The following is a 24,192-nucleotide window of genomic DNA, read 5'->3' as shown; positions in this document are numbered from 1 at the left end:
CATGTCCCCAGACACCCCCCATCCCCAGACACCCCCATACCTATACCCAGACACCCCCATGTCCCCAGACACCCCCATCCCGACAGCCCCCTGTCCCCAGACACCTCCATGTCCCCAGACACCCCTTGTCCCCAGATACCTCTGTCCCCAGACACCCTCATCCCCAGACACCCCCATCCCCAGATACCCCCATCCCTATACCCAAACACCCCCCGTCCCCAGATACCTCTGTCCCCAGACACCCTCATCCCCAGACACCCCTATACCTATACCCAGACACCCCCATCTTCAGACACCCCCATCCACAGACACCCCCCTGTTCCCCAGACACCTCCATGTCCCCAGACACCCCCATACCTATACCCAGACACCCCCTGTCCCCAGATACTTCTGTCCCCAGACACCCCTTAACCCTAGACACCCCCATGCCCCCAGACACCCCCATGCCCCCATATACCCCCATGTCCCCATATACCCCCATGTCCCCATATACCCCCATGTCCCCAGACACCCCCCTGTCCCTAGACACCCCTATACCTATACCCAGACACCCTCATGTCCCCAGACACCCTCATGTCCCCAGACACCCCCGTCCCGACAGCCCCCTGTCCCCAGACCCCCCCATGTCCCCAGAAACCCCCATCCCCAGACACCCCTATACCTATACCCAGACACCCCCATGTCCCCAGACATCCCCCTGTCCCCAGACACCCCTATACCTATATAGAGACACCCCCATCCCCAGACACCCCCCATCCCCAGACACCTCCACGTCCCCAGACACCCCCTGTCCCCAGATACCTCTGTCCCCAGACACCCCCATCCTCAGACACCCCCATCCCCAGACACCCCTATACCTACACCCAGACACCCCCCATCCACAGACACCCCTGTCCCCAGACACCCCCTGTCCCCAAATATCCCCATGTCCCCAGACACCCCCATACCTATACCCAGACACCCCCATCCCCAGATACCCCCATCCCCAGACGCCCCCCGTGTCCCCATACACCCCCATACGTGTGTATCCCAGCCCCACACCCCCCCCCGTGTCCCCATACCCCCCCCCCCCCGGGCCATATTTCACGCTAGGGCCCCGCTATGGGGGGGGGGGGGGCGCGAAACAAGTCCCAGGAGCGCGCACTGCGCCTGCGCGGGATCGGGGAGGGGGAGGGGGGGGAGCCGCGCGCATGCGCACTGCGGGCGGCGCAGGCGCGGTGCGGCCCGGGCCGGGGGCTCCATGTCGCGCCGGGCCCTGAGGCGGCTGAGGGGCGAGCAGCGGGGCCAGCAGGAGCCGGGCCTGGGCGAGCTGGGCCCGGCTGACGGCCCCGAGAACGGGCAGCAGCGGCAGGAGGGGGTCGTGAGGGGGCGGAGAGGCGTCAGCAACCGCTTCGAGCTGGTGAGGGGCTGAGGGGGGCCTGCAGGGGCCTGGAGGGGCCTAGAGGGGCCTGGGGGGGCCTAGAGGGGCCTGGGGGGGGGTCTGGGGGGCGCTGACGGGGCTTGGGGGGGGAGAGGCCGGGGGTGGCCCAGAGGGCTGGGGGGGCTAGAGGGGCTATGGGGAAGGAGCTGGGGGCAATGGGAGGGGGTGAGGGGGTGCTTAGAGGCCTGGGGTGGGAGTGGGGGGGCTCTAGGGGGGAGGTGGGGGCCACAGGGGTGGGCTCGGGGCTGGGTGGAACCTGGGGGTGGTGGGGAGGTGGGTCTGGGGGCACGGGGCAGGGCTGGGCTGTGCTGGGGCAGTCAGGCAGTGATGAGGGTTTTGGTGGGGGTGTTGCTGCCCCCACCCTGCCCGCCCTGTGGTGTCCCGTTGCTGCTGATCTGATGGCACTGACGGCTCCCTGGGGTGACAGAGCCCCTCGGCCAGCCCCAGCGCTTCCCTGAGGCTTGGTTGTGAGAGCATGCACAAGGCTGGCTTTGGAGGCGCTTCCAAGAGGCCAGATGAGCTGTGTGTGTTCTGCCCGTTGTGCTGTGTAGCAGGCACGTGGTTGTGGCCCTGTCCTCCCCTCTGGCTGGGCAGCAGGTGCTGGGCAGCCCCAGCTGGGTGTCGTGCTTTAAATGAGTGTCTGTGCCCAGTCTGTGTGCTGGAGAGGCAGCTGGGAAGCTGAGCCCTGCTCTGTGCCTGCAGTGCTCTCCCCTGTGCTATGCAGGTGTGGGTAGAACAGATGCCTGTTCTGTGCCATCCTGACCTTGTGGGTGTGGGAGAGGGCAGAGCACAGCCGTGTGCCGCCTGCTGCTGCAGCTCCTTCTTCTCTCTGCACAGATCACCAGTGAAGAACTGGAGGATGACCTCCCATCCAAAGAGGAGCGAGCGGATACCAGGCTCAAAGAGCATGGCGTGGCAGAGAGGAACGATGAAGAGTCCGTACCAGAGGAGAGAGAAGGCGATGGGCAGAGGAACGGGGAAGAGGCAGAGCGGCCGGACCAAACGGTAAGGCAGCTGCAGGTACCTTGCAGTGACAGTTGTTGCCCCATGAGGAGCAGAGAGGTGTTGCATGTTCCTGCCTCCGCTGTGTCGGTGATAGACAAACGTGCTTCTTGTGCGTGGGCTTTGTCAGAGGCTGAGAACACAGCTGTCGGGGCAGGTATGCACACGCAGGGCGTGAAACCAAATCGTAAGCAGGAACCAGTTAACGTCTGGTTAGAAGTGAATCTGTCTGCATTCACCGTGTTCGCTAGCTGGTAACTTGCTGAGCTCCTGTCCCAGGTTTTTATCAGGGAAGGTGATGAGCCTGCACCCTAGAGCTCCTTCAGAGGGCAAGAGCAAGGCGCCTGCCTGCAGCTCCCACTTGTCCCAGTCCTCGTGTTGCTGCGGGGTGCGTGGCATCTCTGCATGGGGCCTGGGGGATATTTTACACCTTCAGAGGGCAGGCTCCTACGATGTTTTCCCGAGGAAGACCTTGTGCTACGTTCCTGTGGGCGCTGAGGTTACGTAGAGCACGTGGGAAAGAAAGCACCCCTAGGGTTCAGGATCAGAGGCTGCTTCTCTGTGCTCTTCGTTGCACAGTTACCATCATTTTGTACTGTAGATGGTGCTAGGCTGTTGGGAGAATGCTCAGTGAGCATTTGTTTTGGGGCAAATGATGTAAACACTCCAAACAACTAAACATTGAGCTTCCTTCTTTCGTGTAGTATTTTGTTGTCACTCTCTGTTAAGAGTTTCTCCTCTAGTCTGTATCAGCTGTTAAGCACCTCCTTGTATGACAGATACAGAACTACATAAGGAAAGGGACGTTTTAAGCAACAATTTGGCACTGCAACCCTAGTCCATATCTTACTGGAGGTGAGGAAAGGGAGTGTAAGAGGGAATTAACCCCTTGGTCTCATCCGTTGGGACCCTGCTTGTGGTGCCTGTGTGCCCGGCAGCGTGGCTGGAGCAGCAGGGCTGCTGTTGGTGCGTGCTGCAGCAGGATTGTTGCCCTCAGCCAGTCCAGTGGCTTGGGAGCACGCTGGATGTGCAGGGTGAGCTTTGCTCAGCCCATCCCCACGTGAGCAGCGGCTCCAGCGTGACCCTGACCCTGTGAATTTGCTGCGTAAACACCGGGAGCACACCTGGTGCTGCCTCCAGAGCTGGGTGGAAACGTGGGAGCCATTGGCATGTGTGGAGCTGGGCTGGGGCTGCCTGTGGCCCTGGCTCTGAGAGGGGCTGGGGAGTTGTAGAGCAGTTCTGTGGTGCTGATACTTGGGGGTGTTACATGCTGGCAGTCCTGGGAAAGTGCATCTTAGTGCTGCGTGCCTTGGGAAAGAGCCAGCACGGGTAGCAGTGTGCATCCTGGGTTGGGCAATGCTGTGCAGCATCGTCAGCTTAGGCAGCTGTGTCTTAATTGAGAGGAGCCTGCATCATGTGGTGCTTTCGGCAGCTGTTGGTTTCTGTGGTAATCAGAGCAGCTGGTGAAACCATCCTGCTTACTAGAAAGACAGGAATACATTTTTTTTTTTTTTTCTAGGGAGTAAAGAAGGGCTGAAACATTTCTTTCAAACCTGGCATACCTAAGTTGTCTTGCCTGAGTTCGTAATCTCGGATGTTAAAATGAAAGTGAGATGAGATTTAACCCTTGAGTTTGTAAACCTTTGATGCTGGCTTTTATTTCCTGCTTGTGTTTCAGTTTCTGCTTTCTGACAGACTTGGAAGGATGAATATTGTTTTCATCTGGGGAACCTTCCGACGTGCTGATCCCTGTTGGAAATGCTGTTCTCCCCCACGGAGCCTTCCTCCCTGCAGTCGTTGGGTATGCTCTGACGGCTGTTTCGTTTATCTTTGCAGCCCGTGTTAAGTAACAAGCCACGAAAGAAAAAAAAGAAAAGGAAAGCGAAGAAAGCTTCAGCAGGAGAGGCTCTGGTATGTCTGCTTGTGCTCTGAGAGACGGTGGCTGTGCTGATTTCTGCCTTGGGGTTGACAAAGCGGTGACACTGGTAGTGGCAGGAAAGATCTTGAGGCAAAAATGCTCCATCTTGTGTTGTCCTCATTGAAAGTCATCAAAGGGCAACAACAGCTTTAGACTGCGGTCCTTGAAGCGGCCGGAACTAGCGCAGCTCTGCTGCAGACATCTAGAGCTGAAATCCTCACAGCAGCATCTCCTTTCATCTCTGCTTTGAGGCTCTGCACAGGAGGAGGTACTGCAGGACCTGTGAGGATTTCTGCATTTTCATGATTATTTCCTTTGCCCTACTTAGGGAGCTCTGCAGAGCTGTAGGAAGCTCGTGCTGCCGGCAGAGACTCGTGTTACCTTTGCCTGCTTCTCCGTGCACCTTGTCTGTAGCTCGCCATGGCACAGCTAAATGCTGACAGGAGCACCCGCTAGTGCTGAGAGCGTTATCAGCAAACACGTGGCCAAGTGCCCTTCCAGAGGGAGGTGCTCCTGTCTTCTCAGGGATGAGGGGAATGAGGGGACAGTGATTCTCTCTGACTGGGTTGTTGACTCCTAAGTAAACGTGCTTCAAGAGGAGGGAGAACTTTATCCAGCATCTGTGTGTTGTGGATAAAGCTTGGAGAATCTTTATCTATATCCATCTGTTACACTTGGGTACTGTCACTGCCCGAGAGGCTGGGAAGACTAATGACTAATACACGTTTAACAGAAATGAAGTTCAAGTGAGGAACTGTTTTTTATTTATTTTTGGCTAAAGCTTTTAAAGTCTTAACTCGAGGGAGATCCTTGGCTAAACACAGCAAGCCACAGCGTGCTGCGGTGCTGGTCAAGCTGTCACGAGCAGTGCCTCCCAGGGAGGTGCAGGCTGGCTGCTGCCTCCCAGGAGTTCAGCTGGGGACGCGGGGGTGAGTCACTAAGGCAGAGAACCCCATCAGAGAGCCTGCTTCCTCCCCAGTCCGAGGATAACGAGCAAGAGGGTGACATCTGCCAGCCCTAAGCTTTAGGGAGACTTAATTCCTAGATCAAACAGGCAGTTTGATTTACCAGCTAGCGATAAAGCTATCTTTGTTTGATTGCTAAAACGCAGAGCATTATAAACTTTTCATGTGTCCTCTCCACACAGCGTAGCTATATTTAGCTAAAAAAAGGCAACCTTGGGGTGTAATTTGGGTGTTGTGAATGGGATTCTGCCTTCCGCCCACATGCATCGGGAGGAGGCATGAAATGGCCACTTAGAAATGCCTCACTTGCTATTTGTGGGAAAAATTGAGGGCAATTGGGGTAAAAGTGTTATCCAGCAGCACACATCCAACACTTGTGTATATTCTGGTGGTTAAAAGACTGGGAAGTGACTGTGTGGTACATCAGAGCTGGGTTACAAGCGTGCACGTGTTTGCTATCGTATCACAAGGATCACAGCAGTAAATCAGCGTTTTCACGGAAAGCAGGCAGCAAAGGCTGACTATTTAAGTCTTTACCATTAAAATCAGCACCCCGGCTTTTCATGATATTTTAGGAAGTTAGGGTGCAATAAATAAACCAGATAAAGCACAGCAAATGCTTTGTAGCAGGGGGCAAACCAGAGAGCAGGCACGTAAATTGTGAGCTCTGTGCTGGAAGGGACCACTGTGGGTGGATAGTTTGGGCTCAGAGCACAAGGCCAGCAGGAAGCCTGCCAGATATGCTTGTGCCAGATATGAGAGTACGTGTGCTCCCCAGGTGGGGTAGCAGCGGGGTGGATAGTGGGGCTGCACCAGTCACAGCGTGGAGTTTGGGGTGAGCCAGAGGGCCTGGAGGCAGCTGGGTGACCCCTGTGCCTCCGGGACGTGTCCTGTAATTACTGCCTTATCTCTGCGTGTGCCTGTCTTAAGGAAGACAATGACCTGGAAGACATCGACAGCTTACTGGAGAAGATTGAGGATACCAATGGGATACTGCAAGAGACCCAGAGTGGAGTAATTGTTGACAGCAGGCCTCTGCTCTACGTAGAGCACAGGTAGTGCTTGTTTTCCTTTCAGATTTTGGGTGGGACAGAGGTCTTCGTCCCCTGAGGAAGGGAGAAGGAAGCCTGTGTCATCTGGCCGTGACTCCAGGATCTTACTTGACAGGGGCTATGGTGATGGTTGTACACAGCTCAATTTCTGACCGTAGCTCTTAAAGCTGCATTCAGTTTGTAGTAACTGGTATTCTCTACTGTCCCACCCGGTTTGAGTGGACGTCTGGACCAGGCCGACCTCCAGAGGTGCCTTCCAGACTAAAACGTTTGGTGACTGTCAAAAAATCTCCGCAGAGCTGCTGAGAGCCACAGCACTTTAAGCTTTGAACCAGCCTAGCGTGGCCACTCGACTGGCTGCGTTCAGGTTGGGTGCTGCAAGCAGCCAGCTCCAGCACAGCAAGTGCTGTGCTCCGAGGAGGGCTAAACAGTACCAGCAGCTAATTTCACCAGGAAAGCTAATTAGACTCATCTAACCTTTCCCCCATGTGACCATCAACAAAGTGGACTAAGTGCTGAGCGTGTCTGAGAGCTGGGGGATGAGTTGGCCTCACGCTAGACATCTGTAGCCTGTGTCACGCTGTGCAACTTGTCACAGATGGGCCAGCTGCTGTGTCCAGTGTGATTCAGAGCCCTGGGCTGGTGCAGATACTGGCAGCTCTTTGTGTTTCTGTAGGAGAAAAAGCATTTTAACCTGTAGGGTGGAACAATTTACCACTCGGGTTTTGAAACCTGTAAACACTGCATCAAACAGAGTGGGCACTCTTCACTAGTTTAGCTTGTTCAGGGACATTTCAGTAAAGGGAGAAATGTTTGTTTGCCTACAGATGTGTTCAGGCTTCAGTGACTTCTCTGGTCAGGCGAGCGTTATTCAGACACCTTTGAGAGCTGGATAACCTCCAAGTGGATGAGGGTTGGCAGTGCTGGGTCTCAGCCTTCCCACTCCCTCTCTTCAATTCCTGCTCACTGGATGGCAGAGAGAAACCCCTCCTAAATACGCCTCCCTTCTCTGGGCCAAACGTTAGATCAAGAAAACTGTAGGTGTTGTCGTGCTTTGATATAAGATGTTTGTATTAAAAGAATGTATTTTAAGCCTTGCCAGCCTCCCTGCAGTGGTTAGGGTGCTTGCCCTGAACTGCAGGCTGCCACTGCTAGATTCAGCAGAGGGCAGCTCATGTTTTCCAGGCACAAATATGCTGAGTGCGCTGAGGCAGTGCCTGGGAGTATCCAGGCGAGGTCCCAGGCTGCCCTGGAGAGGGCAGCAGCAGTATTCCCCAGCTCATGGTCCTTGGAGCTGAGCACAAAGGAAGCGTGCATCTGACTGAAGAGGCATTTGGATGCCTCCTGCTCTGGCCAGTGACCAGTCTTGCCCTGGTGTGTGTGTGTGTGTGAAAGTTCTGGGGTTTGAGCAGGGACAGTTCATGGTACAGAGCGCTTGGCACTGCTGGAAAGGGCAGGAGTGCAAGACTTTGTTTAACCTTTTTTTAAAATTTTTGTCTTGTTTCAACCTTCTCAGAAACTTGAATCCAGAGAATGAGTTGAAGAGATACTTTGGGGCTCGTGCTGTTCTTGGTGATCAGAGGTTAGTCCAAAATGTAATAGTAAATGCTTTCAAAGTCTGAGCTGGTGTGTCTGTCCTTCCCAGGGCCCTGCCTACTGAGCCCCCAGTGCTATGCCTGTGCTGGGAACCCAGGGCACCCCGATGTGATCAGGGCATCTTATTTCTTCAGACTATACCTAGTACTTCCTTTTCCTTTTGTTGTTCCCCCCCTTTACTGCCAAATGTCCTTCTAAAAGTCCTTTTGCTCAAATTTTTAGGCTATTGACTCTTAGATTTTTTTTTTTCTCCAACATGTATGTTTGTTACTATTCCGAAGTCTCTGTCTTACAGACTGGACCCTGAATATTTTCCAGGTAGTCTCACGTATTTGCTTACAGGGGCTCAGGGAGCCAGCTGCTGCTTAGGTGGAAATCTCTGTGCACTTACCCACTGCACTGTGATCAGCTATCCAGAAAATTCTTCCTTTCAGGAGCCAGTTGGAAAATGTGCACATAGAAGGGTATAAGCTCAGGGCAGTGACGGTGGAAGGGGAAACCTCTGAGAGAGTCTGGAAGAATTACACTCCTTCAAGGAGAGGTTAAAACAAAAGGTGGTGTTTAGTGCTTGAGGAAAAGAAATAATCTTCTTACTCAGGAGCTTTGTTAGAGTAGCTGTGACTTCCGAATTCCTCTCGCCCTGAACCAACACATTGGTTGCACTTAGGAGTACAGCATAAACTGAGTCAGTGCTTAAAGGCCCTGCTGGGAAGAGAGAGATGAGTCAGAGGGATATGAGGCTCTCTTAATTGGGCCTGGGAAGGTGTTTGAAGCAAACAGGCAGCTGAGAACTTGGCAGGAATGAAAACAGGGAAAGAAGCTATTGAAGTGGAAACGCTGGAGGCACTGGCTGGCCCAAAGAGGAATGGTTAAAGTGAGGAAGAGCCAGAGTGAAGGGATGTTGTGTCTCGAAGGCAAGCAGATTAAAGCTCTGGGCAAAAGCTCTGTGGCAGGGCTGCAGCTGGGGAAGAAGTTGGATCTTTTTTCCCTGAATCATCCTTCTTCTGGCTGTTTTTAGCCCTCCTTATTCTGCTAGTGCAGGGAAGCTGTGACCTGCTGTGTTTTTCTTCCTCAGGCCAAGGCAAAGGCAGCGCCAGTATGTCCGCAGCACGTGGCTGACGGTTCCCAAAAACACCTGGCCACGTTACAGCAAAACAGGTGAGGCTTTCAGTGCTGCTTCCCAAAACACTGCGCTGCTGTTGGCTGACTGAGAGCAGCAGCAGTACCCTGGTGTCCCACGTGCTCTCCAGGTATTGCCATGCAGCTGGTAGAGACCAGGAGGGGGGTGCAGTACTTCACGTTTGAGCACCACCGTGAGTACCAGCAAGTGCAGTTCAAGTTCCTGGATGCCGTGGAGTCCATGGACCCCAACAACATTGTGGTATGTTGTGAAATTGGGTTGTTTGTGCTGTTTTTTCCTGCAACCCCCTTTTCTGGCCAGGGAGCAGGGCAATGTGCTCCAGTACTTATCTTCTGCCAGTGCTGTCTGAGCGGGGTGAAGCAGCATTGCTTGCTGAGCTCTGCTTTTGCCTCATAAATGAGACAGTGACCAGCTTGGTGAGAAGGAGGCCCAGTCCCTGGTGGCCAGCCTGGGTTGTGCTGCTTGGAGCATGCCAGGTGGCTAGCAGAGGAGCCTGCAGGAGCTGGCCGTTGGCTGAAGGGGTAGGAATAAAGCTCCCTTGTCTCCTCTCTTCAGCTGGGAAAGGGAAAATATTGTATAAGCCCATTTTTAAACGGGACTCTAAACCAACAGTTGTTCTATTTATAAACCCTTGCATGGGTGAAAAAAGCGTGTTTTCCTGGTATTGCAGTAAAAACAAGTCTTTGTGCTGAAGCTCTTCATGCATGTTCAAGCTCATTAAAGTCTATGGTAACGCTTGGAGTTCGTAATGATAAGCAACAGAAAAATTTCTCTGCACCCTACTGGACCATAACCGAGGTATTTTTGCTCTGAAAACTGGCCACGTGAGGGCGGATACATGCCCTGGCGAAGTTTCTGAGAGGCCACTGTCTCTTGAAGACAAAGGCCCTTAAAGAGGCCAGCGTTTAGTTCCTTCTGCTTTCCCACCCTCTGCTCCTAGCCACTGCTCTCTGCAGCTCATCAGTTCTGCTTGCTAACTAGGCTGAGGGACTCACAGTAAAAGATGCAAAGTAGTTGCTGGTCAAGTTTTAGTGAATTAAGAGTATTTTTCCCTCTCACTATGACCCCACATGCTCTATATCTTCCAAAATGAAGGACTAGAAAGAATCTTAAAGAAGCCAAGGAGAGGGAAAAATGTCAGGCAAAAGGCACCAAGGCGAAGGCACTGGGCTGGGACAGCCTAGGGTGGGAATGCTGGCCACCACCCTGCAGATGTACCACTTCTGCAGCCTTTGAAGCTGTACCATTTTTTTAATTCTGGGAGAAACTTGAAGAGATTTGAGGCAGCTTCAGTGTTTTCATGTTGAAACTGAGATTTACTTAGAAAAAGTAGTCCGTTTATAATTACTGATGCAGAGTTCTTCGAGGTATGGTTCAACTTATACTTGTATTCAGAAGCCTGGAAATCTTTTTTTTTTTTTTTTCTGTCCATTCCAATTCAGGAGCTGGGTCCTGGGATTGTAGTAGGTGTGTGAAATTACCCTCGCAGTGCCTAGAGGAATCAAAAGCCTGATCAAATGTTCAGACTCTTTTTTAAAAGGGCTAGAGAAGGAAACAAAAATGTCACTGAGAGAACAAATTCCCAGTTAATTAAGGACTATTAATATAAGGTGGCATCTTTGACAATGAGAGTCCCTGAACTGCTGTAGGATGGAAGTTTAGAGTATGCCGGGAGTCAACTCTTGCTGCCCTTCCCAGACATCTGCTTTTGAAGGTATGGCAAGATGGACCTTTTAAGTGTATGAATGTCCTTATGTTCCTTTAATCCCTGGTTTTGGCCTTTCACATGAGGTGCATCTCAGCCTTGCATTACAGTCTTAGCATTGTTTGTGATGGTGTGGGACAGGATTGCTTCACATTCAGACCCGGGGCAAGAACAGCCCCTTTCTCTTATGTGCTGTGTCAGGACATTTGCCTTCCTGCCACGCTTACAGAGCTTGCCTCGTAGGCAAAGTGCACAAGAAAGCAGTGATTCGTGCCATCGTGTAATCAAGTTCATGCTCTTCTGTAGCTGCTGCTTCAGATGAACCCGTACCACGTGGACTCCCTTCTGCAGCTCAGCGATGTCTGCCGGATGCAGGAGGATCAGGAGATGGCCCGTGACCTGATAGGTAGGTGCTGAGCAGAGTTGGTGAGAGCTTGTGAAGGGTTTAGATGGAAAACATCAGCCTGAACGCCCAGCAGGGGCTGCGGAGCAGCGTGGCCTCGCGCTGCAGGGCAAGGCTTTGCCCAGGTGCTGGGAGGGAGAGGAAGGAAGAGTGGCACCAGTCTGCAGATGTGCACCCATACCCAGTGCTGAGCAAGTCCCTGCTGAAAGTCGCAGCTGAGCAGTTGCTGTGAATTAGCAATCAAAGGCTTCTGGTTTGGTTTGGTTTTTATTTCAGCAAAGGAGCAGCAAACCAGAAGGGTTTGTTTGGCTCCGTGTTTGTGACTTTGTGGCCGCGGGCGCTCGGCCTCGTGTTACCCTTCAGGCTTGCAGCTTTTGCTGGAGGCTTTGGAGCAGAGCTGGACGTGCTTGTCTGTGGCAAAGCACATTAGCTTTCACCTTTATAAAGAATGAAAGGATTGTCTGGGCACGACGGGTGTCACCTGTAGGAAGTCCCTTGCAGGAGGAGGGCCTGATTCAGCAGCTACCCCGTACTGCAGTGCACGGGGATGCTCCAGGAAGCCCACCGCATCCACAGGGGAGCTTGTGGCTCTCCAGGCCAGCTGGCCCTATTTTGTGAACACTGGGGAAGCCCCCTGTGTGGAGATGATGGTGTGCCCTGATGGTGTCTGTGCTGTCTGCAGAGCGGGTGCTGTACAGCCTGGAGTGCGCCTTCCACCCCGTCTTCAGCCTCACCAGCGGGAGCTGCAGGCTGGACTACCGGCGGCCGGAGAACAGGTAGGTGGCCGCCTGCCTCCCACACACCAGCCCGAGGGTGCCTGCAGCATCCCCTGGCCTACTTTGGGCACGGAGACCCAGATTCACCACCTCTGCTGCACCAGCCAGTCCTGCGGGTGGTGGTGGCTGGGGACCTGGAACGTCCCTTTCTTTCAGGGAAGCTTTGCTGCTCCGCAATTAATGGCAATGGCCCTTAACGAGGTGAGAGCAGGCAGTGCTTGTGAGGGGGCACTGGGGTACCAGCAGCTCCTGTTCTGCCAGGTCATCTGTACTGAAATAGACTGAGTTTTTTTTGCAAAGTATCTTCTTTCCCAAGGGATTTGTTATTGGAGCATTACCTGTTTCTCCCTGTCACATCCCTCTTGTGCAATTAGCATCCATTAGCCCAAAGCAGCACTTATTTTTGTCATAAAAATCTTGATGGTGTGTTTAAGTCTGTGCTTGGTCACTGGTGTGCCGGCTGCTCGGCTGCTGCTCCCAGCACTTGCTCTCTTCGAGGCCTGGCTGCTTATGTAATATTGCCAGCTCTGCAGCTGCAGGGAAAGGTGACTTTATTCTGGGAATTTTCCAGTCAGCTGACCTAAGTAATCTCTCCCAAATTGCTCTACCTGGAGATTGCTCAGGTTTCCAGCGCCCACTCGCTGACAGACTTTGTGCTGTCCGTGACCTGAGCGCTGCGATCTGTATCTCACCCAATTTGGATGCTAGTCCCACCCCACACGTGTCACACGTGCTGCGTCACCGTCCTCGTGCAGTGCTGGGACAGTGGCAGAGGCACAGCTGTGCTAAGCCTGCAGGATGCAGACCTCAGGGATTTCCTTATTGTTGTTGTCCTGAGTTGTTAGCCCTGGGTTGTGTGTGCACAAAGGGGAGTGGAGGTGGAATGGGCTGTGGGTTTGCTGTCCCTTTGCTTGCACAAAGGTAGCAAGGGTTAAAAAAAATAATAAATAAATAAAAAACAAGACACAATGAAGATTTAGGCTGATTTGGAGTCCCCACTCTTGAATGAAGTGTGCTGCTCTCCCGGTCTGGCTTCTAAAACCCATTTCTGCTCTCCACACAGGGCTTTCTTCCTGGCTCTCTTCAAACACCTGATGTTCCTGGAGAAGAGGGGTTGTCCCCGGACAGCTCTGGAGTTCTGCAAGCTGATTCTGAGGTAGGTGCCCCATGGAGGGCTGCATCCCCTCTCCTACATCTGGGAGTCGTGGTGCCCACAGGGAATATGCTTTGAGCAACGCGTGTAACCCTCATATGCCCAGGCTGGACAGAAAAAATTGGAGGAGGTATGATACTGTTCCCAGCCTCAGTAAGGGCTTGTTGCACTCCTTAAGGATGCAGTCCCACAGGTTAGTTGGGGCATGTGCTCTTATCTGTATCCTGCTTTGAAGAGAGAGGTGATTGTTTAGGAGGAGGCTTAATCAGCTGGAACCTGATTGTCCTTTGCATTTGGCTACCTAGCTGTGGGCCTGGCTGATAATTACAGCAGAGCCTGGAGTCTCTGTGGAGCAGATGCACAACAGTGGCTTCAGCCTGCTGGGTTTGTGTGGCCATTGATCTTCCTCCCGTGTGGCCTCGTGGCAGGCCTGTCACCCCTCTGCAGGGAGTGGAACGGGTGAGGTGTTGCACCCCCTCCCAGCTGAGTGGGGCTATTTGTGGCCCCATTATTTCTGCTTGCTGAGTCACATCATGACTCGGAGTGCTAGTGGGAAAGCCTTGTTTGACTGAGAAATTGGGGCAGGCACTTCAGCTTTTGTGACGCTTATTTTGGTTCCTCTTGTTGTGCTCGCTTCCCTCTGAAGCCTTGATCCAGAGAACGACCCGCTGTGCGTGCTGCTGATGATTGATTTTCTGTCCCTCCGAGCTAGAGAGTACACCTTCCTGACACGCATGTTCGAGGAGTGGGAGGTGAGTTGCCAGCACACCACACCAGTGAGGGATGAGGCAGAGCTCAGGGACACCTTGCTCCTGGGGCTCTCCCCACCCAGCTGGGCTGGAGGGAGGCAGCTGTGCCACAGAGCGTGGGGCTTCTGTAACTGGCTCAGCCCTTTGGGTCTGTCTCACGGTCAGGCTGGCATCCGGAGATTGTCAGAACAACCCCTGGAGGCTGAGGTGTTCATGTTAGGTCCTGTTGTAATCCTGGTACCCTACAAGCAATTCTACAAACTCAAAGTTGCTTACTCAGTTGTAGGGGCACCAAGCCAGCAGCTGGAAAGTAACAGAACCTACCAAGCAATAAACCCCTCCCTGTGTGCAGCCCAGCCACGCTGAGATCACTGCATAGCATCACTTCTCGATAAATCTCTCTCTCTGATCCTGCAGAGTCACCGGAATTTGTCCCAGCTCCCCAATTTTGCCTTCTCAGTGCCGTTGGCCTATTTCTTCCTGAGCCAGCAGGAGGAGCACTCGGAGATGGAGTCAAGCCAAACCCGGGAGAGAGCTGCCCGGCTCATCCAGCTTGCGCTGATCATGTTCCCAAGCGGTAAGTCTGTCCCCACCGGTAAGTCCGTCCCCGCAGGCTTTGTCGCTCTCCTCATCTGTGAGAGCAAACGCTGGATTCCAAGTAGTCAAATGCAGAAGCAGCAGTTTGCCTACGGGCTGTGAATGGCCTTGGCCTCTGTCCATGTGGGACAGGAGCCCTGACTCAGAGGGGTGACACGGCTCGGCCGGCCCGCAGCAGGTTGGCTGCTGGAGCCCAGGCAGAACCCACTGCCAGGGCTCAGCCTGCCCTGCACCATGGCAGGGGCAGAGCGACAGAGCCAGGGTGGGTACAGACAGCCATGAGTGCTCCACGTGTTGGGAGGAGATCAGCAACTGTGCTCTGTGCTGCTCGTCCTCTTCTAGGAGCAGCTGATGGCCCCTCACTGAAGGGAGTCACGGGCATACAGGCTGGGGGAGGGTGAGAACGGAGTTCTTGGAGCGGGAGCATGTTTTACCCTGGGGTTGCCCAGAACAGACAACTAGTCTCTCTTAGCTTTCTCTCCGAGGCACTGCTCTGCTTTAGATGTCCTTTCCATGGGTGCCCATCACTCTTGCTTTTATCCATTTGGTGCTCGTGTTCCTGAAAGGAGATACACAGCCCCTTACACAGCCCCTCCAGGCCCAGAGGGGACACAGAATGCCAAGGAGGGTGTGTCTTTTAAAGCCAGGAATAACCAGCTTTCGAACAGAGGTTTAGTTTGTGTTGGTTGAAACCCTATTTTTTGCTGCTTGTCACGGTGACTGAAATAAAACCTTTGTTCAAGTTCAAAGGCCAACAGCATTAAGTGCATGAAATTGCACCTTATATTACTGAGGGGGAAAAATTGTTCTTTTTTATTTACTGTGGATCTGTTTCCATCATCCATCCTGAGATCAAAACACTGCATAACCTCCAGCTGTGAAGCTGACAGCATCCTTGCATCCTCCTTGCGTCGGTTCTTGTTCAGCGCCCCAGCCTGCAGGGGTGCTTGGCCCCAGGGGTGGGGCTGTCTCCCTGCAGCCCTGGCGGTGGTGACTGCCCGCTCCCAGGCGCTTATCAACAGTCTGAGAGCGAGCTGTGTGACTTTTCCTGCAGTTCTTATGCCGCTGTTGGATCACTGCAGTGTGCAGCCTGATGCCAGGGTCGCCTCCCATTCCTTTTTTGGGCTGAATGCTCAGATAAGGTAAGACCTGGAGATGTTCTCAGCAAGAGAAAGGAATCGATTTTCCTGGTATTCGGGATTTTGCTTGCTCAGGCCGTTAATGGAGTTAAAAAGCTGTAGAGGACAATATTTGCTTCTCATGCTGAGAGGCTGTTAGATGCATTGATAATGGATTCCCATAAAGGCTACCAGATCACTCTAAGAGGCCTGCCTCACCTTAATGCGGATGGGTCAGAAGTTCATACTGCAGCTTGTCGGTACATGTAGGCAGAGCGATGCTCTCAGGGCAGGCTGTCTCCTGCCAGTCTGGATTTCCCTGACACGTGGTCCTCCTGAACACGTGAATGGTCTCCCCCTCGGGTAAAGGCAGAGCAACTTTCATCTCACGGCTCTGCTTATCCCAAAAATAGGAGGAGGCGGAAAAACTGGTGAAGGTAGATGTAAACAGCAGAGCTGGGAGCCTGTGATCGCTCTCCGTGTTCTCACGCTGAAGCACGGTGCAGAGATGAGCTCTTTCCAGACAGCACGGGGACCTGCAGGCAGGAGGAGAGTGCCCTGAATAACAACTGTGTCCTTTAGCCAGCCTCCCGCCTTGAACCAGCTGACGTCTCTCTACGTGGGAAGGACTCACTCCCTGTGGAAGGACCCAGCTGTCATGGCTTGGCTGGAGACAAACGTCCACGAGGTGTTACACCTGGTAGACATCAGAGACCCGCTGGTGGAGGAGTGTGAGCTCAAGTGAGTGCAGCAGGCAGAGGTGATGGGCTCTCATAAGGGATCTGGGTGCTGAAACACAGGGGCAGGTCAGGCTGGGGGGCGCAGAAGATGAGAGAGCAGCCCTGTCCTGGGCAGCAGTGATGCTGGGGTTTGTTCAAAGGGCTTAGAAACATTTTCCATCTCTGAGAAGTGGGAGAGGGAGGCGTTAGTTCTTGTCCTAAACTGATGTTAGTTTGCTCTGCTGCCCTGCGGAGGTAAGAGGCTGGTGAGTGAGCTGTGCAGTGTCCCTGAGCTGCTCTGCTCTTCCGTCTGCGATTAGCAGCTGCCAAGTGAGCTTGGCTTCACCTTTGGCCAGCTCAGTCTGTCCTGGTGGGTCCCAGCAGAGATGAAGCTGACCTAGAGAAATGGCGATGAAATGCTGGCTGTGCTGAGGTGTGCTCTGTGCCGTCAGCTGTTCCCGCTCCCGCTTTAGGAGGAAGATGAGATACCAGAGTGCCCCCAGGAATATCTACCGGCACGTCATCCTCTCGGAGATGAAGGAGGCCACGGCAGCTCTGCCTCTGGTGAGGGCCCCGTGGGGGTGCAGATGGTGCCGCTGTCTGCGGAGTGGTGGCACTTGTGTCCTTGCTACGCATGCAGATGCCGGGCATGTCTCAGACCACAGCCACCAGAAAGGAAACATCTGCATGACCTCGAAGCATCCTCCCTCTGCGTGCAGCTTCCTGGGTGTCCTCAGGATAAGGCACGCAGCGGCGTGTGCGGGCAGGCTGGGCTGTGGCTGCTGCTTTTCCCAAGACCAAGGCCTGCCCAGCAGGTCCAACCATGTCCGTGCCTCGGCGTTTGGCCCTGGTGGTGTGCAGCCTTCACCTCTCTCTTCTTCCTTTCTGCAGGAGGTGACGTCGCAGCCTGTGATGGGGTTTGACCCTCTTCCTCCTCTGGACTCCATCATCTCCTACACCAGACCAGAAAGGTAATTCCCAGCCCCTGTGCAGGCACAGCTCGCCTCCTCCCAGCATCGACACCTGGCTGCCTCGGCCGGGGTACACGTGGGTGCTCAGCACTAGCATCTCCTCCCTCCGAGGGAGAGCAGCCTGGCTTGGGCGCTCGCCAGCAGGCTCAGCGAACAGGCAGGGCTGGTCCTGCTGCCTCTGCGTGGGGCTGCTGGTGGCCATCGCAGGCAGCAGCTAGTCACAGCTGCGGAGGCAAAGCCTGGTGGAAAATAATGGCTGTTTCTTAACTGGGGTGGGTTGGGGTAAACACAGATACGATCGCAGCTGGCTGTGGTGTGCAGACTGCTCAGGTGAGGCTCATACATGTCTCACACGCCAGCCCAGGTCAGAGGACGCAGGGCAGTGCTTTTAATGGTTGTTTTGCCCAGGGGCTGGCCAGCTGCTGGCTGCCTGGGGTAAGAAGTGCTCATGAATTCCTCATTTTAGGAGAGCATGACTGGCTCAGGGAGGGGCCCTGTGTTGTGTGGAAGCGTGATTACTGCTCCTCTGCCCTGTCTCAGCCTGGGTCAACATTGGCAGGTCAAGCACAAGCTACTCCCTTAACCGTGGTGTGCAACTTGTGTCTTTCAGAACGAATCACCCATCCAACGAAAGCACTTTATCTCTCTTCTTCCGATCACTGTTGCCAAATTTTAACTTGCAGGTACGTGCAGTCAGCTGCTTGCAGGCGAAATCAGAGCCCACTTTTGCTTTCAGTACACAAGTTTCTATTGCACAGTGTTTCTGCAAAGGGAGTGGCTCTTGGCATATGCAGTGTGTAAACGTCAGGTTGCAGAGCAGCCTGATGCTTTTTGGCAGGCGGCATTGTCTGTCCCTGCCTGCTGCAGCCAGGCAGCGAGCTCCCTGCCGGGGGGGCCCTCCAGCTCTGCTCTCTTGCAGGGGGACATCAGGCACGATGGAGATGACGAGGCCGGAGCAGGGCAGGACCTCAACCAGGGGGTGAACAGGCTCATGGCAGCCATGCGGGACATGCTGGCGAACATCCAGTTCCAGGAGCCCCCCCGGGACGACAATCCTGAAGGCGACGGGGACTGGGATTGAGCTGAGAGCACGCGTCTCCCACCCTGCCCCTGTGTTAATTGTACCCTAACCCTCTCCCACTCCAATAAACTCATAGAAACCAGAGGTGCTGGCTGTCATTGTGGGGAAGGGGCTGCATCGAGGGGAGGCTGCTGCTGCGGCGTGAGGCTGAGCGCTGTCTTAAAAGGGCAGGGCTAATAATCTGCCGCAGTTGAGGCCCCTTCTGGGCCCCTGCAAACACAGTTAATGCCCAATTCCCTGGGCTTGCTCTCCTGCCCTGTGCTTAATGGTCGTAGCCTTTTCTTCCTGCTGTCTCCTTGTCCTTTGTGCTTCCTCCAGGCTGAAGGCGCCTTCCCTGCGGCGGGGTGGGGGCGGCTGCCCTGCAAGCTCCCTTGGGGCTGGGAGGGACTGGGCTGTGTCCTTGCTCCTCGCAATTCCTTGTGATCTGCCCTGGAGCTGGAGCTCTCCCGGTGTCTGCTGGGGGTGGGTGGGGAGCGGCTCCTCTTGTGCTGCAGCCATTGATGCTGCTGGGAGCGCAGACAATCCCCCTCCCCTCTTTTTTTTTTTTTTAATCTTTTCCCCACCAGCTTCCCTTGTTTCCCCACCTTCGAGTGGGACACAAAGCAGCGCAGAGCCAGGAATAATGAGGTCAGCGGCACCATGAAAGCCTTGGCTCATCGCTGCTGCCCACAAAGCTTTTTCATTTCTGCTGTGTAACGGTGTGTGTGTGGCTCCAGTGCTGAGCCAGGCTGCGCTGCCCGGAACAAATCCCCCTCCTCCCACCCTGGCCGTGCTGCAGCCGGGCTCCCTGCGGGCCCCGCTTCCCGCCAGCCCCATCCTGCCCCTGGCACAGCCCTGCGGGAGCTGAGCCCCGGCTGCGCCCCGCGCTGCTCGGAGCTGCAGCCTCGGCGTTTTGCGGCTCTGCTCCTGAAGCCTTGTGTTGACAAAGCCGGAATTTACCGGGCGGGGAAGCCGGTGTCTGCTGGTCCAGATTCCTCCCTGCTCACGTTTCCCCGCGGCCTGGGCTGATCCTGCCCGCGAGGCGTGGGAGGCGCTGGGGACGCCGTCTGCCCGGGCGGCTGGCGCCGAGCGAGGCTGCTGCAGCCGGGCGCTGCTGCGGGTGCTCGACCCCAACCTGTGCCAGGGATCAGGGCTGGGGCTCGTGGGCTGTGAGCACCCATCCTGAGCGGCCCCAGGACATGGCCTCGATCGTGGGAGCAGGCTCCATGCTCCCAGCCCAGCGCTGGGGATGTGTGCGTCCCGACCTCGGCTCAGCGGGCGGTTCTCATTAGCCAGGGTGTTAAAATGTCTCCTGCTCCCTGCTGAGCACGGGCACCAGCCCTGCACGCAGCCGCTTCCACGCACACGGGACCGGGGGCAGCTCCGAGCCCCGGGGAGGCCCCGGCACCCCGCAGGAAGGAGCGGAAGCGTCGGGTGTGAACGGCCCCCATTCATGGAGCCCTGAATGGCTCTTTGGTGGCTGAGCAGCTCCGGGCATCAACAGCGAGCCAAAGGCACATGATGGTCAGATGGGTCCCGCGTCCCCCAGCCTGCCCGGGCTTGCTGTGGCACTGGGCTGTGGGAGATGCCGTGAGCCGGTCACGGAGTGGGACCGTGCTCAATTGTGCCTTTGACAGTCCCCGGGGGACACGTCGCTGCTCCGCAACGCAACACCTGGGTGCAGCAGGGGGGGACACGTCCATGGCCACGGGCAAGATCTGCCCCTCGTGCTGTCCCTGCCACGGGGATGGTCCCACTGGGGTCCCCAAGGTACGTGGAAGTCCCGGGGGCATGCAGGACCCCAGGGAGCGTGGGAACCCCAGTGTGCACAGTCCCCCAGCGCACTTGGCACCCGCAGGGCGCAGAGCACCCCTCTGGCACACGGAGGCCGTGGCGTGTGGCCCCCAGGGTGCGCAGGGGCCCCAGTGCACGTGGTGCCCCGGGGCAGCGCTGGGGTCCGGCAGCCCCAGCCTCGGTGACGGCTCCCCCAGCTACTGGGGTACAGGCTGTCATGTGCGTGCCCACCCTCCTCGGGAGGAGGAGCTGAGGGAGACGGCTTTAAAGTGTTGCAGAGAAAGGGCCCTTTCTTCCCCATAACCGCTGCCGAGCCCTTGCTGAGCTCTGAGGACGCCGGGCAGGGCTGGCGAGGAGCGCGGCTGCAACACCAGTGGGACGCTGGTGGGGCGGGGGGGCCTTTCCCCATCTCCCCCGCACTCGGGGCGCCGCGGTGCCCATGTCCCCTTGACCTCGCAGCTGGGTGCTGCGGGAGCGCTGGCGGGGCCAGCCGGGCACTCAGGGGGCCTGCAGGTGCTGTGGGGGGCCCTGGGGCCACGGCCGCCATCCAGGGAGCCCCCGGGGCTGAGGTCGGGGCCATGTCAACATTGGCCCCCCTGCGCCTGCTCCGTGAGCCCTGGAACGCCAGCAAGGGCAACCAGAGCAACGCCACGGCCGGGGCTGGAGGCGCCTGGTGCCAGGGGCTCGACGTGCCCAACGAACTCTTCCTCACGCTGGGGCTGGTGAGCCTGGTGGAGAACCTGCTGGTGGTGGCCGCCATCCTAAAGAACAGGAACCTGCACTCGCCCATGTACTACTTCATCTGCTGCCTGGCCGTCTCCGACATGCTGGTGAGCGTCAGCAACCTGGCGGAGACGCTCTTCATGCTGCTGATGGAGCATGGCGTGCTGGTGATCCACGCCAGCATCATCCGCCACATGGACAACATCATCGACATGCTCATCTGCAGCTCCATCGTGTCCTCCCTCTCCTTCCTAGGGGTGATCGCCGTGGACCGCTACATCACCATCTTCTACGCCCTGCGCTACCACAGCATCATGACGCTGCAGCGGGCCGTGGTCACCATGGCCAGCGTCTGGCTGGCCAGCACCGTCTCCAGCACCGTCTTCATCACCTACTACCGCAACAACGCCATCCTCCTCTGCCTCATCGGCTTCTTCCTCTTCATGCTGATCCTCATGCTGGTGCTCTACATCCACATGTTCGCCCTGGCCCGCCACCACCTGCGCAGCATCTCCAGCCAGCAGAAGCACCCCGCCGTCTACCGCACCAGCAGCCTGAAGGGAGCCGTGACGCTCACCATCCTGCTGGGCGTCTTCTTCATCTGCTGGGGGCCCTTCTTCTTCCACCTCATCCTCATCGTCACCTGCCCCACCAACCCCTTCTGCACCTGCTTCTTCGGCTACTTCAACCTCTTCCTCATCCTCATCATCTGCAACTCGGTGGTCGACCCCCTCATCTACGCCTTCCGGAGCCAGGAGCTCCGGCGGACGCTGCGGGAGGTGGTGCTGTGCTCCTGGTAGGCACCGGGACGGACAGACGGACAGATGGACGGACAGACGGACGGACGGACGCGTCCCTCCCCGACCCGGCCGGGTGCCGGGGGGGCTGCCCGGCCTCGCGGTACCGAATAAAGGCTCTTTGCAGTGACGCTCTGCCTGGCACCGCCGTGCGGCCCCGAGCGCCCGTGCGGGGGGGCACCGGGAGCCTCCGTGCGGGCCTCCCCTGCCCGCCCCCGCCCTTTATCCGCGCAACGATCGCTTCCCGTTACCGGCACCGCGGGCACCGGTTCCGACCCGCTCCCGGCACCGGTGGGGCTGGGGGGGTCCCGGCCGACCCGGGGGGCGTTGGAGCGGGGGGCTGCGGGGCGCGGCCGCCCCCGGGGGGACAAAGGCAGCCCCGCGCCGCCGCCGCCTTTGTTCTGCGGCCGCGCACGCTGCCGGCACCGGGACAGAGCCCCCCGGGCAGCACCGGGCCGGGCTCCGCTGCCCCGAGGATGCTCGGAGCGGGTCCGGTTGCCGGTGTGGCCCCAATCCCCGTGGGGTCGGGCGGGGGCCGGGGTCCCCCCACGCGTGTCCGTGGGTGGGCGTGCCGCCTCCCCTCCCCCACAGCGGCTGCGGGGCCCCCTCCCCACCCTCCCCTCCCCGTGCGTGTCCGTGTCTGGGTGTGGGGGGGGTGCTCGTGCGGCGACGACCCCCGGTACCGGGGATGCTCCGGTTGGGCGGTGCCGGGGCACCGGGAACGGGCTGAGCGTGGAGCAGCCGGGCCGGGCCATACCGGACCATACCGGACCGGGCCATACCGGGCCATACCGGACCGGGCTACCCCGGGCCGTGCCGGTGCCGGTGCCGGTGCCGGTGCCGCAGGGGCTGTTGCAGGGCTGCGGCGGCGGGCGCTGATTGGCTACGGCGCGGCGGTGACGTCAGCGCCCGGCCCGGTGCGGCGCGCGGTCCCTATAAAGGCGGCGGCGGCGGCGGGGCCGCCCCCCGCGCTGCCGGTGCCGCTCCCGCTCCCGGTCCCGCTCCCGCTCCGCTCCCGTTGCGCACCCGGCCCGGCCGCACCATGAGGGAGATCGTCCACATCCAGGCGGGGCAGTGCGGCAACCAGATCGGCGCCAAGGTAACGGCACCGGCACCGACACCGGCACCGCCCCGGCGCTGCGGAGCGGCGGACAAAGACCCCCCCCCCCCCCTTCTCCCCCTCCCCGCCATCCCCCCCCCTCCCCGCTTCTCTCTTTCCGCCGCACCGGGCACACAAAGGGCCCCGCCCCGCTCCTTTGTCCGCCCTTCAGCACCGCGGACAGCGCCCGCCCCCGCGGCGGACCCGGTACCGGGAGGGGCCCCGCCGCCCCCCTGCCCGACCCCCCCCCCACAACACCCCCATGGGGCACCCCCCACCCGGTGCTTCCCCACCCACCGCCCCCGGTGCTTCCCCGCCCAGCCCCGGTGCTGAGCGCCCCTCCCGGGGTTTTTTTTTGGGGGGGGGGTCCCGGGCTGCGGCAGCCCCGGTGCTGGTCCCGAGGGGGTGGGGGTGGGGGGGACACGGTCCCAGCACGGGGCCGCCGCCCACGCTGAGGCCGTGCCCCCCCCCCCCAGTTTTGGGAGGTGATCAGCGATGAGCACGGCATAGACCCCAGCGGCAACTACGTGGGCGACTCGGACCTGCAGCTGGAGCGCATCAGCGTCTACTACAATGAGGCCTCCTGTAAGCCCCCGGGGACCGGGGCACCGATACCCCCCCTTTGTGTGACCCCCCCGCATCCCTGCGGGGTGGGGTGGGGACAGATAAATACCCCCAGCCCCTGGGGACCCGACGGTTTGGGGGAGGAAAAGGGGAAAATGAGCTCCATGAGACCCCCGTGGTTTGGGGTTTGGGTGGGATGGGGGCGTGCACCCAGCTGTGTTGCACCCCCTGGGTTATTTTTTTTTTTGGGGGGGTGGCAGGGGTGCGCCCAGCCCCATGGGACCCTGGGGGGGGTTCTGGGAGGGAGGTGTGGACGTATGCAGCCGACCCAGTGGGGAGCCTTTTGTCTGGGGGAGCAGCACGTGCACCCAGCCCCGTGAGCCCCTGTGGTTTGAGGACAATGCATGCGACCCCGGGGGGGGGGTTCGGGGGGGCGCTGGGTCCCCTCCAGCACGAGGTCTCTCCGCAGCTCACAAGTACGTGCCTCGCGCCATCCTGGTGGACCTGGAGCCGGGGACGATGGACAGCGTGCGCTCGGGTGCCTTCGGGCACCTCTTCCGCCCCGACAACTTCATTTTCGGTAGGCGGCCGCGCCCTGTGCCGTGGGCTGGGGGGGGGGGGCAGTGCCGGTGGGGCCGCGTCCCTCACCCGTCCGGCCCCGGGGCCGTCTGTGGGTGCGTCCTCACGGCGCTGAGCCCCAGCAGCTCCTGGTCCCCACCCTGTCCCAGAATCAGATCTCGGTGCCGTGTCGCCCCCCCAGCACCCATCATGTCTTTTGTTCTTTTTTTTTTCCCTCCCCCCTCATTTCCCTTGCAGGTCAGAGCGGGGCCGGCAATAACTGGGCCAAGGGGCACTACACAGAAGGGGCCG

General features: G+C 57.6%; 2 protein-coding genes across 2 annotated transcripts; both read left to right on the top strand.

Moving 5' to 3' along the window:
- Positions 1–1,202: 1,202 nt before the first annotated feature.
- TCF25 (TCF25 ribosome quality control complex subunit) lies at positions 1,203–18,450 on the top strand. Its single transcript, XM_038185337.2, has 18 exons — positions 1,203–1,399; positions 2,258–2,425; positions 4,259–4,333; positions 6,236–6,360; positions 7,874–7,939; positions 9,029–9,111; positions 9,204–9,334; positions 11,106–11,205; positions 11,885–11,978; positions 13,042–13,134; positions 13,778–13,883; positions 14,298–14,457; positions 15,532–15,619; positions 16,178–16,336; positions 16,788–16,878; positions 17,206–17,285; positions 17,896–17,968; positions 18,205–18,450. The coding sequence occupies exons 1-18, from the start codon at positions 1,241–1,243 to the stop codon at positions 18,364–18,366; spliced, it is 2,013 nt and encodes a 670-aa protein (XP_038041265.2). The 5' UTR covers positions 1,203–1,240; the 3' UTR covers positions 18,367–18,450.
- Positions 18,451–20,659: 2,209 nt separating this feature from the next.
- MC1R (melanocortin 1 receptor) lies at positions 20,660–21,788 on the top strand. The gene is given in 1 exon segment (NM_001310805.1): positions 20,660–21,788. A coding segment is annotated over 1 exon segment (945 nt). The 5' UTR covers positions 20,660–20,717; the 3' UTR covers positions 21,663–21,788.
- The last annotated feature ends 2,404 nt before the right edge of the window (positions 21,789–24,192 follow it).

The sequence above is a fragment of the Anas platyrhynchos genome, chromosome 12 (assembly GCF_047663525.1).
Source record: "Anas platyrhynchos isolate ZD024472 breed Pekin duck chromosome 12, IASCAAS_PekinDuck_T2T, whole genome shotgun sequence".
Taxonomy (NCBI): Eukaryota; Metazoa; Chordata; class Aves; order Anseriformes; family Anatidae; genus Anas; species Anas platyrhynchos.
This window is presented reverse-complemented; position numbering and strand designations above follow the sequence as displayed.